The sequence below is a fragment of the Crocodylus porosus genome, unplaced genomic scaffold (assembly GCF_001723895.1).
Source record: "Crocodylus porosus isolate Cpor-Errol unplaced genomic scaffold, CroPor_comp1, whole genome shotgun sequence".
NCBI lineage: Eukaryota > Metazoa > Chordata > Crocodylia > Crocodylidae > Crocodylus > Crocodylus porosus.
This window is the reverse complement of record NW_017728918.1, coordinates 43,535,837-43,548,949: the sequence shown is the minus strand read 5'-3', so window position 1 is coordinate 43,548,949 and position 13,113 is coordinate 43,535,837. Positions and strand designations below refer to the sequence as shown.

General features: G+C 42.2%; 1 protein-coding gene across 1 annotated transcript in view; it reads right to left on the bottom strand.

The window, feature by feature from the left end:
* Positions 1-8,449: 8,449 nt before the first annotated feature.
* The window catches only part of LOC109311736 (transcription elongation factor B polypeptide 3-like), a 26,718-nt gene continuing 22,054 nt past the window's right edge, over positions 8,450-13,113 (bottom strand). Inside the window, exons 8-11 of the mRNA XM_019537539.1 lie at positions 10,812-10,992; positions 9,547-9,667; positions 8,781-8,914; positions 8,450-8,624 (exon numbers count right to left, since the gene is read on the bottom strand). Of these exons, the coding sequence (XP_019393084.1) occupies positions 8,563-8,624; positions 8,781-8,914; positions 9,547-9,667; positions 10,812-10,992 (498 nt within the window). The 3' untranslated portion in view covers positions 8,450-8,562. The remainder of the gene's footprint in view (positions 8,625-8,780; positions 8,915-9,546; positions 9,668-10,811; positions 10,993-13,113) is intronic.

Here is a 13,113-nt window from a genome sequence, read left to right as displayed (position 1 = left end):
AGAATCAATAATAAAGATTGTAGTGGACTCCTGAGAAAGGGAAAGAGAAAGCAAATACAGCAGCTCTATCTGTCTGGAAAAGCATCGGCTTTGAAAAGCAAGATTTTATAAAACAGTAAGGGTTCAACTACCAGACAGAATAGAAAAGATCAAATGATGTGTGTTCTACCAATATCAAGGAATTGAAAATTATTAAAATGGGAAACTTCTCTCCACTGTTTGGTACATGCTCTTAGGCTTGGGTATATACATAACAACATGACATTGTGTACATACAAAGCAAGGTTATTGGTGTTGTCAGACTTCCTAGATGTGGACTTTTGGGTAATGAGGACATCTAGTGACTCAGTGTGGTAGGTACAAGGCTTCACAATAGAATTCAAAGTGAATTCAACCATGGCAATGCAGGGCGTATCTACATAAGCAATTAGCGCAATATAATAAACTCCCGCACAGGTCACGCCTGAGTTTTTTGCTTCCGGGCACTACATTTACACATGCCAGGGATTGCAACATGTTAAGCCAGGGCAGCACAGCCCTGGCTGGCAGGGAGCCTGGGAGGTCAGCCTGCCAACCCAGGGCTGCTCCTGTCTGGCTCAACATGCTGCAGAGGTGCTGGTTGGTGCACAAGGGTACTCTAGCACAGGGCTAGTTGGCAGGCAGCCTTACTGTTGCACCCTCATGCCCCAGCCAGCCCCAGTCACCACGTACACATGCATTGTGGTGGAGTAAATAACTCCACCATAGGACTGTACTTGCATTGGGCAGTACTAACATATGGCAGAGTTCATTAGTTTTCTCCAGCCAAACTGCTCTGCACATGTAGACAGAGATGCTTGACTGTGGAACTAATTAGGCAACTCTGTAGTAGCTAGATGTCCCCAATGACAACTTAAAAAACACCCAGTCTGTGCTCTTTATGCTACACTTAAATGCTTAATGTAGCTCACAAGTAAGGCTTGAGTTGGAAAGGCCTCATGCAGACTTCATATATCCACAGCAGATCATTAATGATGGCTAAGCTTCAGAACAAAATAGACGAACTTACCTGCTGAAATAGTATCATTATTTCAAAAAGTGCCACATTTCCTTTAACTCAGTTTTTAGTTTTGAGTTTTTTTTCACATTAAAATCTGCATTGTGTTTGTGTTTTACACTTCAAAATGCTATCATTTAGCCAACTGGGGCAAAAAGCTTCAAACCCAGGCTTTTAACTGCTTTATTAGCCACCTGTCAAAAATATGTGATTTTCAGAAACTCTGAAGAGCCCAAAAATACCATTAAGCCAACCATATGTACAGCTAGTCCATGCCTCTGAAAAAGAAAAAAAAAAAAAAGTCAAGCCATTTTTATTTAAGGGCTCCAAATACATTTAGGAGTGTAACATAAACTACCTGTTACAAAATTTCATGTAACCATTTATAAATACCACAAAAGTAGTATTTAAGTATCAAATGTAATAGTCGATTAAACTTTTAAATAATACCTTTAAAAAAGAAATTAAAATATGAATCAAAATAACATACTGGACCAAATGAATCCCTTTTTATGATATTGAAACAGCAAACAATGTGAAAAAGCAGAATATTCTAGGGTAAACACATTTTCATTGTAAAAACAGTGGAAATTACAAAATGAAAATTTGACCTATCTAGGGTAGTAGCCAGTAGAAGTCAGCTTCAGGCACCCTGACTGGCCACTACTTTGTCCATCCTCTGCCCAACATGAAATGACTGCCAAACTCGGCCTCCTTTCTATGGTTTGTGGGTGGGTTTTACAGCAACATTTGGGAGAAGTGAATTGGAAAGAACCCAAACAGAACTGCAGATTTCAGAAAGAATTTGCAGGACTGGTAAAAAGGGGTTTTCATTACCTCTCAGTAAAGAGATCTGATATGGTCTTTCTGTAGCTCCAAACTATGACAAAGGACTGAAATTTCTTTTGCAACAGCTACCTTTGTTTGTCCCATATTGTTCTTTCAGTTGCAAAGAATTGTATAGCAAAAGTGGCTGTGACTACTATGCATCTTTAAATCCTTCAAGAAAAAAAAAATCCATCTTTGCTGCTATGCTGACAGTAGCTCTGGATAGGATGATAGGCACCAGAACTTGCTTTAGACTAGTTTGGAGACATATCTATTAACACTCAGAACCTATGTGTCCCCCACCACCCCTCACAGCTCCTAGAACTGCCCCTTCCCCCCAACTCGCCTACCATGTTTGCCCCAGGTGTCAACTCGACTTGTTATGCCATTGTAGAAGAGCTGAAAATGACAGCTAGGTAGACAGTCCACCCCAGGAAAACATTAGGTTTTAAAGTCCTTGGATTTCAGCACAATAACATTCACAATGTTTAATACATTTATCATGCCCATCAATGGCCTCCATGACCTCACTGTGACATCTAACCAAGAGGAGTGCAGCTGCGTCTGCGGTGCCATGGTGGTCTAATTAGCATGGAACAGTCTAATTGGCACTGTCACCCAGCAATAGAGAAGCACACCCTAAAACCAAAGCCTTAAAAATGAAAAAAGCCAAATCAAACAAATGTATTAACTTTGCGTTCTGAACTCAGACTGCTGAGAAGCAGTTCCAGGCCTTGAACATTTCAGGCAAAAGGGTTTTCCCACTAGCAGTAGAAAATTTAACCCCAAGAAGCTTCCTGGGCAATTTTAACTCCCTCACAGGGACAGAGGAAAGAATGACTCGTATCTGAAGCCTGAACAGTTCAGGGCTTGATCATCTGTAACCTGTACATTGAATAAAGAAAAAATTAGTCAGCACAGAGTAATGTTATGTGTTCATGGCTGCTTATCCCATTCAAAAGCTGCATTCAAGCAGCAAGTATTTTTCATGGGCTGGTCTAAAAAAAATGCTTTTTTATAATTTGGCCAGGAATTTACCTAATAAACCTGTAAGAGCATCCTCTATTCATAGTCAAAATGGACATCTGCAGGCTTCTGGGGTTGTATTGACAGTAGCTGACATCTTGAATGGCAATCCATGCTTGTCTATTGATTACAAACTCCCCATTGTCTATATTTTGGAGTTTGGAGATGCAGTATGGATGAGACATTTATTAGGACTGCTTTTACTCTTCTTGTATCTCATTTCCCCTCCTACCCCCGACCCATTCCTAAACTCTAATATTAAACATACCTGTTCCTCACCTACAACCACCTTATTGCTGTGTCTCATAAATAGTATTATGTTATATTGTACTATAGCATTAGGTATTTTTAAATGTTCCATAATATCTTCATGTTGAAGACTAAAATTTTAGAGTTCTTGCTGGTCTTTTTGAGGGATCTGCAAGATGCAGACGACAGGAAAAAAAATGGATGGCATTGAGTTTGACAATGATGGTGGATAGATGCATTGGGCCACAGAGCACTGGGAATTAGGGTGCTTAACAGGACTGAGTCCTTGTTGGGACAGTCTGGTCTTTCCAGGGCATGAACACCAGAAAAAAAAAATCTTTTCCCTATATGCACATGCACCAGATTAAGTCTGTACCATGCATAGTAGGTTGTGGCTTTTGGTTTTGTCAGCTTGCAAAGCTACCGGGCATGACATTTTGTCACAGCTGCATTCTCAAAACAACAAGGAGGAAAATTTAACATCAATTCTGACAAAAAAATTCAGAGATTTTCAGTGGGGCCAGATGCAGCCTGATGTTTCATTTCCATCTTTGGTTTTCAGTTTACAAACTATAAATCATCCCCCTGAACAACAAACAGAAAACATTTTAAGTAAGAAATATTTTATAAATTTGCAAATGCTACATTGTTTTGAGACAAAAATTTTGGCCATTCTGGAAGAATGGTTGCCTATGAACGCTGACATCTGGACTTGAAAGCCCAGGAAGCCACCTCTATTCCTGAAATATCATACCGAAGAGTCAAAACATAGCTGTCTTTAAGCCAATTTGGAGTTGCATCTGGAGTAAAAGGAGTAAAAAAAAAAAAAAAAAGGGTGATGATGTAACTATTTCAGTTACCTAAAGAGCAGACAATGAGATGCAGCCACAATTATATAAATCAGAGCAAGGGGTTTAAAGAAAAAGCCATATCAGCCAATACCAATTCAATTGCAGATATGCAACCCAGCAGCTTGGAAAGCAGCATCCTGCTGGTAGGTCCGTTGGGGGGAGAAAGAGTAGGGAGCAGATCGAGGCCTATGTGGTAAAGGAAGAAGTGGGGCTGGGGTTGGGGTTGGGGTTGGGGATGGGCATGGGATGGAGCTGTGAGCAGCTCGTCCAAGGGGAGATGGGGGCTACCATCATTGCACCCCAGGTAAATCCATGAAGAACACATACCCCCAGATCTGTATGTAGGCTGAGGATGGGCTGCCACTGTAGACTGGGCCCCGGGGAAGCACTGAGCTTTTCCCAGTGGGGAGTTGGGTCCTTGGAAGGCAGCAGCCAGGCCCTTGGGAAGGGGGGGCTGGGTGGGAAGTGGGCCTTCCCTGGAGTTGGGGCCATGGCATGCAGTGGCATCCAGGGTGGGACCTGGCCCAACCCACACAGCTCCACAGCAGAGCTGCCCTGCCCACAAGGGGATACCGCCTCACTGGGGCAGGATGCTGGTTTCGGGGGCTTCTGGTTCTGGGATCATCCTACCTGCTTGCTGGGCACAGTACAAGCAGGATAGAGCCATCCCCAGTGCAAAGGCCTGGCTGCAGGAGCTCCTGGGAACAGCCTGGGCCCCAGCCTTACCCACCTGCATTCTCTGGTTATGACCAAGTATCAAAGTCTACGCTGATTGAGAAAACAATGGATGCTTGGAATATTGGTACAATCCAAGACCTCAGCACCGGCAACTTTGTCCCACTAAGAAATTCCTAGAATATGGCAAAAGCACGGCAAGTAAGAGCTATATGGCACTTGTCTCAAGTACAATATGTAGGTCCAGGATTTGCTGCCATACAAGAATGCTGAGGATGCACGTGATATACTTTGATCTTGGTCTCAACCATCACAGTCTGTGGTGGTTCCCAACTCATTTGCTCAGCATGCTCATACCTGGTGCTTTGCCAGTGTGGGTATGCAGTTCAGCCTCTAGTGACAGGTGGTTCATAACAGAGCCAAGTTATGTAAGTTTATTAAAACATCCAATATGTTCTCACCTATTGCGATTACTAGTGGTGAACCAGTGTTCTGGCCCATAATACCGGTGGTCTTGATACTGATTGGAAGACCAAACTCTTGGCAGGATGAACAAAGCAACTGATGAGGATTTGAAGGATGTCCTCTGTGTGGACTATCAGTGCAGCAGCAGCAGCAAACAGCAGCTCACAAATCAAAGCTTTCCACACTTTAGTCTTCATTTTAAAGTGCGTGAAGTTGAATAATTTTTTTGTCCGAGTGTGCATGTAGATAAAATTCCTTTGATGGCAGTCCGAAAAGCATATGCTGGGGGGGGGGGGGAATCTAAAACAGGGTCAAGGCAAAGACACAGCCCTGCTCAACTGCTTTGAATCTCATAGTTGAGTGTTCCCCACATTATATTTTGGAAAATGGATTATGCTGAGGAGTTTTGGTGGACACCCAATCTTTTCTAATGATTAGAAGTGGCCTTTTCTGCAGACAGGTTCAAAAGGCTTGGTCAGGTCAATGAAAGTGATAGAGGGGTCTGCTTTATTCCCTACATTTTTCTTTAAATTTGGCTGAGTGAGAAGATCATATCTACAGTGGACCTACTAGCTCCAAAGCTATACCGTGACTAGTAGATTTTATATACCTTATAATTTGTATAAAGCGGCATTGTCTGACTACATGTCAAATTTTAACAAAAGACTGCTTTAACAGGTATATTTGTGACCACTATGGGTTTTTGCCATTTGACCCACTAGCACAACCTATTATTTTAGGCAGAGATGACCCAAGCAGAGTGTGAGGCCTGGGGCAAGTCAGCCTGTGCAGGGCCCTGCCCCTCTGTGCCCCAGACTCAAAGAAGCCAGTGGTGGATTCAGTGGCAGCTGGACACAAAGCCAGCAGCAGCAGCAGCACTGAATTGCCATGGCCACTCCATTTGGCTCTGCAGGGCCCCCAAAGCGCAAGGCCTGGGGAAGTCGCCCTGATTCACCACCGCCTAAGGAAGGCCCTGATTTTAGGGCACTTTTACATGTACTCTGATGCACTGCAATTAGAATGCATCATTCTACTCTGAATGCTCCAGCATGCTGCAACATCTCACATATTCAGCATCCCCCATTTCAAAATGGTGGTGATGGTGCTTTAACTAAAGCTTGTTCAACAAGCTTTGGTTAAAAGCATCCTTGCTGCCATTTTGAAATGCAGGATGCTGAATACACTAGATCCTATGCATGTTTTAATTAAAGCAGGTCCTGAGAGCCACTCCTATTAAAATTCCCCCTATCCCCCACCCCAGGGTATGTGTACAGATGCCCTTAGAGACTAGACAAAGATGACAAACCAAAGGTGATTATTGATCCACATTAGATCACTAAGGGTGATCACTCGCTTCATTGTCCTTACCCTCACTGGCTAGTAAAACAAGTACTGACCTACATGTACTGGTCTAAATGGAAATTTCTAAAGATACAGTTTAAATAATTTAACAGGATGAATCTCAAATATTAGAAGTCTAAAAATGCACAGCATATTATTATAGACTCAATACTAAGCCGGAGCCTCCAGCTTACTTTTTCATTTGTCAAGAATACCAGCTCCACTAATATTTATTCTATTCAGTTCATAAGCACAAATAGACATTAAAAAAGAAGATACTCTTGGCATACTATTCAGAAAACAGATTTGAGAAGGATTATCCTAGCATTAGAGATTTTTTTTTTTTTTTTTTATCCCCTGCTGATTCCTACACCATTTTCCATGATGGCTGACAACTATTTTAAAGAGGTAGTATCTCTCTCCAGATTTATTCTCTTATCAGATGCAAGGGAGACAATGCTGGGACATGGACAAGCCCAGTCAAGGCTCTTATAAAAACCAACATATTCTTCTTATTGTCTGATAGTGTCAGATTCCTCTAACCTGCTAAATTAGTACTTATTTAATCATGTGTCTCTGCCTCCTGAACATCTGGGAGATTTTTAATGCAGTATTTTCTATTGAAAGCAGATTTTAAAAAAAATATATAGAAATTAAAAAGGGCTGGTATTGCTCTCTGTGAAAAGCAGCAAGCCTTGCAGATTTTACATAAATGCATTGTGGCAGACTTTGAAAGGTTTGTTACACTTGAATGTTTATGCTTCTTCATGAATGTAAAGTGGCAGTCCATTGTCAGGACATAGAAGTAGATGGTTAACATCCTGCAAAACAAACCTAGTGCACTTCCTCCAAGCTTGTCATACTCCAAGTAGTCAGATTTTATAGAACAACTGAGCACAATGTGGCATATTTCAGATTCTCTAAATACAGAAATAACTGTATTCTTGGAAGCCCTTGTATGAAGTCCACTGGCAAGTCTCCCTGTTAGTTAATGGAAGAAAGGAACTGACCTGGTGACAGCTCCGTGCAACACTTGATTAAGAACTGTGAATTCAGAAGTTAATCTCTGATCCTGTGTATTGCTAAAGGCATGAAAAAGAGAAAGCGCCAAACAAGCATCCAAATTAATGAACCATGAAATGTCAAATTAAGAGAAACATATCCTGTGCCGAGTTGCTCTGAAGTACCACAGTTTCCACAAGACAGAGGAAGATTAAATTGAAAAACAATCAACTAATCCTTGTCCCATCATATTCTTTCTTCTGAAATATCTTGGGTTGACTTTTAGTGCTGCCTGGCATCAAACCACCCAAACTAAAAACAGCATCAGCTCTGAGGATTTCACATAACCTGTTGCTGAGGAATTGAGTCCGTACCAGAAATCCTGTCTGAGCCTGTGCCCCAAATTCAAAGATGTTACAGCTCAGAGGAATTTCATCTACCTAAAGCTTAGCTATCCAAGGCTTGAGCTCTCTCCTCTCCCCAGAATGAAGCAAACTAACTATAGGGATGGAGATCGCACAAGGAAAATCCTTTTCTCTACTGAGCCCACACACAATGAAGACAACACTCAAATTTGAAGGATTTAATATCTGCTTATTCAAAGGAGTTCAACATCTCCTTATGCTCTGCCTACCCCTAGGCTGTGTTCTATAGGTCCAAGATGATTCAAGCATAGTGAATTTCATGTCTCCGAAATTGAGAGCCATTGGTTCCTGCCTTGCATCTTCAGACATGGTAGATGCATCTGCCTAGAGCTGCCTGGGGAGTTCCTACAGTGGGCCCTGGCCTGTCCGAAACCTTCCCCTGCTTCCACCTATCCCAAATCTAGCCTTGACTATGATTACTAAAAACTCCTCTACAGTGGCCTCATTTCAACTATGCTTGCTTGTTCATGGATGAAAGGGAAGGTGCGGGGGCGGGGCGGAGGCGGGGAAGAAAGGGAATCAGGAGGTTAATTAAAACACAAGCCACTGAGCACATTCTGCCACTTTATTCATTAGAGCACTTGAAATGAATACTGGTTATATTATACATCAATAGTTATAACAAGTGCAATGATAACAAATTAAGATATTGAGTGTCTAAAGTTTATCGTGGTCCAACTCTGTTCTTGAAAGCTCTCAAGGTTTTCCTCATCATTGGTGCGACTTCTTTAAAGAAAGACATTTTAATTAGGGTTTGTTTGTAAATTAGTAGACAAACATAACTTTAGAGTAATACCATTATCCATTCCTGTTCACTGAATAGAAAATATAAACCAGTAAAAAAATCGCACTAAAAAATAGCCTCTCTGAAGGTCTACTCACTTTTGATATGTTTTTTTACATCCGGGTTCACTCCACTTGAGCAAGCACTGGAACATCCAGGTGTTACACTGCTACTGGCAGAGTTTAGACTCAACAAGGTGCTATTTCTGTCTCTGCTTTCTGGATTTTTCAGTCTATTCAAACATAATAAGGAAAAATTAGCCTAAAACCTCACAGGTTTTGCCATTAGCTGATTTATTTTCAAGAATAATTAAGATCGTTTCCTGAAACTTGTACATTTCATAATTTCAGTTCTATCATGACATTTCATTCTAACAGTTTTTTCCCCACCTACATTCATATTCCACTCAGAATTTATGTTAAAGATAGATCAAAAAGAAGTAAGGGATCGCAATTTATGTCAGAATGTACATAAAGGATGCTTAGTGTCACTTCGGATTTTTCAGTGTCTTTTAGGAACTGTGCTTCAAATTGTTCTTGTTTGAAAACTGAATCTAAATGACCTTAAAGGAAACTGCCATATCAGAAAAGTATACTTCTTTCCGACCGTGGCACTGGCAAAAGACACCTGGAATATACTCGGATCACAACACAGCATTGCACTTTCAGAGCAAAGTCTAGAGCAGGGGTGAGAACTATACCAGTGGAGCTTTATAAGGCCTAAAATGTGAGTTTCTGATGGCTGCTCCTTATATATTTTAAATATTTGTTTAAAAACAAAACAAAAAGTGGGAGGTGGTTTGCTGGTAAAATGTGGTGCTGACAAAGTAATTTCAGGTCCATAGTGGAATAACAGTTCACTCACTTGCCCTTTTCTGTAGGATGAAGTTGAATAGGTCCAGCTGTCCCATAGATCTCTTGCTGCCGACGAATATTTCTGGGTGGCTTAGCCACACTATTTACGTAAGCCATTTTAACTTGACGCCCTGACATAAAGCCAAGGGGAGGAGTGTTTGTAAAATTAGAAGAATCAAATGGATTTTTAAAGAGAGACATTAGGACTGATCATGTGACAATGTGGTTTTCAAATTTTATCGAAACTCAGAATAGCAGATTTTAAGCTTAATGCCAAAATACCAACAAAGCAATGGAAAATTATTATCATGGAATAGGCAAAGCCTCTCTTTATAAGGGAAGGATCAGCAATGTTTTTGGCCAGAGTGCCAAAGACACCTCAACCTTGAGCCACGCCTCAACTTAGCGTACCAGGGACAGACAGGGGGAAGCTGTGAGACCTGAACCTCGTTGCTGGCGGCTAATGCACACATACTTCTAGGCAGATGGCAGGGGAGAGGCTGGAGTTGCACTGCCCCAACTCTTTACCCAGCATTTGTCTGGAGGTGCATATGCAGCCACCGCCACCATGGAGCCAATGTCCGGGCTCTGAACCTCAGTGCAGCTGTTTGCAGCCTCCTAGCTTCTTGCTACAGCCAGTCAGGGCTCTGGGCAGTTGTAGAAGGAGGCTGGCAAGCTGCAAACAGCTGCACCAGAGCAGCACAGGCCTAGCCCCTCCATCACCATCTGCCTGGAGACACATGCAGACACTGCCACCATGGTGCTGGTATCAGGGCTCTGGACCCCCACACAGCTGTGTGCAGCCTTCCAGCTACCTGCCACAGCCAGCTCGGGCTCTGGGCAGCTGCTGTCTGCCACACAGCCCAGGCTGCTTGCAACAACCTCCCAGCCACTTAGACCAGAGCTCAGCCTCCCAGCAATCTGGACCAGAGCTCAGGCCAGCAGTGGTGTGCCAAACAAAATGGCCCTGCATGTCATGCTCTGGTATGGTTGCTGATCCCTGCTATACAGTATGGAATGGCCTCATGTTCTAGTAACAAGGAACAGAAAAACAGTGCAATTGAGTCCCAAGCTGAAAACAGCCAGGCCAGACATGCTCTAAATCCTGGGTCAACTACAAGTCACACAGGCCTTGTTTACATAAGAGTAGACAAACTTGAAACCACAACAGCCTCTCAGAAATGTGTCAGCATTCAGTGGAAATCACTACATCCCCACTAAAGGATTTTTCTCTCTTATTTTTAGTATTAAGGGAAAGCTACCTAAAGATTTTACCTTTAGGTTTTTCAGACTGAGCTGAAAGAATATTTTTTGTAAGTGTCTTAAGTTTTTCTTCTCTCTGATTGAAAAGTCTTAAGTACATTTCACGCCATGATTCATATTCCAGGAGTTGATCATTTTTAAAATCCCTTTGGCAGTGTCTCTTCCACAAATGGTCAGATTCTTCTGTGAATATCTTAATTTGAAGCAACAAGTATTTAAGTTTATTAATAGATTTAAGGGAACATTTCAGAAGTGCCTACATAACTTAGAAACTTAAGTCATAAAAGTAATTTTGACAATTTTATGCTGGTCCAAAACTGGTAAACAGAGCAACTCTAGCTAACATCCCATTCCAAACTGCTTAACAGGTCAGAAGTTTATACCAGTTAAAAAAAAAAGCTACGTTATATTGCAGATAGATTGAGTACTTCGTTTTAGGTATATAAGCATCTTGACTTTCAAATCCCAATTTAGAAAAAACATAATTAAAGTTCATACGCTATATGCATTTTCAAAAGGTATCAGTTTGATTATGCAAGAAACCTTACCCCTAAGATCCTCATTTTTGCAATTATTTTTCACTTGCAATTAAACAATTGGTTCCATCATAGATTCAATAACAGGTATGAATATATATATTTTTAACATTGCTGCCTACAGTGACATCCATGTTCTCAACATTAACAACTCCCCAGGTGATTCAGATACTGAGATATAGGCAAAAAAGTAGAAAAATCAAGCACAATAATTACAACATAACTCAAGGATGTCAGCATGTATGATGATGGATAATTAGTTTAGACAGTAGGGAATCTCATATAAGAGGAACAAAGCAGCAGGAGAAAAGCACCAATACCCTGCATGATTCCATGGCAAGACCATCAGATAGCTGTCTGCTTCCCTCATACTCTTGCTTTCTCTGTTTACCAGTTTTGGACCAAAACTGCCGATGCAGAGCTGTTCAGAGGAGACAGCAATATACTGATCACTCCAGTCTGTCCGATCTCCTTCTGCCCTCACAATAGCATAGAACAAGACACACCCCACTGCCTGCTTTCAATCAGGAGCCCAAGAAGCATAAGGGTTATATTAAATTATCCCATAAACAGGCTGCAGTTATTCAGTTAAAAACTTACAGGTAAGAACCAAGCCCTCTGGACCTAAAACATGGGTAAAAGTTGGTACCTCTTTGTTTTGATCCCTTTGAATTAATGCTGCCTACACCATTTGTGTTTTTCTTTCATATTGGGGTTGGTATGTGTCTAGTTGGAATGAAATGGGGGTGAAAGACTGAAGTAACAGATAAGGGACTAACTTCACAAGAAAGAAGCAGGAAAATAAAAATTAGTGACCTGGAATGAAAAAGAAAGACCTGAGCAAAAGCCTGGATGAACTAGAGATGTAGCTGGACTAAAAATACCCACCACTTCTAAACCCCATTCCTTTGTATAATATCCACCTGATTTGCATCCATGTGAGGCAGGGGCCTGTACAACTGGATTCTCTAAAGTACGTAACGGATGCTAATTTTGTTTCCCCAGCACAGAACTCCAAACTCTAGACTACAGGTGTCAAAGGTATGGTCTGTGGAGCCCTATCATCCAGCAGGCAGAGGTGCCTAGGAGTCTTGTGTTGGCCCCAGCCCTCTGTACTGCATGCAATGCATGAACCTGGTCTGGCATTTGCCACATACCTAGAATGACCATACATCTTGGTTTGTCTGGGACAGTCCTGGATCCTATAGGGCAGTCCTGGCCAGTTGCTCACAAGCCCAGACAGGAGTCTGGCGAGGAAGTAGTGCGACAAGGAATGGAGAGACCTTGAATACGGCACCTTAGGTAGGATGACCATATGTTCACCTGCCTTGTTCCTGCACAGCCACAGCAGTGCCTGCCTACCCACTTGCTTGGTGCACCATGCCACTGAGCCTCCCTGCCAGACTCCGGCCTGGGACTGCTGACCAACCAGCCAGTCACCCTGCACTGGAGCAATCCTAAATGCTGGATCTGGGGTCAATCTAGATCAGGCCCACAGACTAGCTTCACACATGGAATCCAGTGCACAGGACCAGTCTGGTGCAAGTGTCACATGAAGTGCATGGGGTTGGGGCCAGCACACGCTGTATGTGGCACATAGGGCTGGTCCAGGGACCTGATGTAGCCCATCGAGCAGCTCCTATACCTTATTTGGCTCATAGGGTCAGGGGAGCTTGATACCCCTGATCTAGACCAACATCAACATTATACAAGGTCAGTTCACTTCTGTCAATTAGTCATCTCTGAAAAAACAAAACCAAAAACAGAATCCTTTAAAA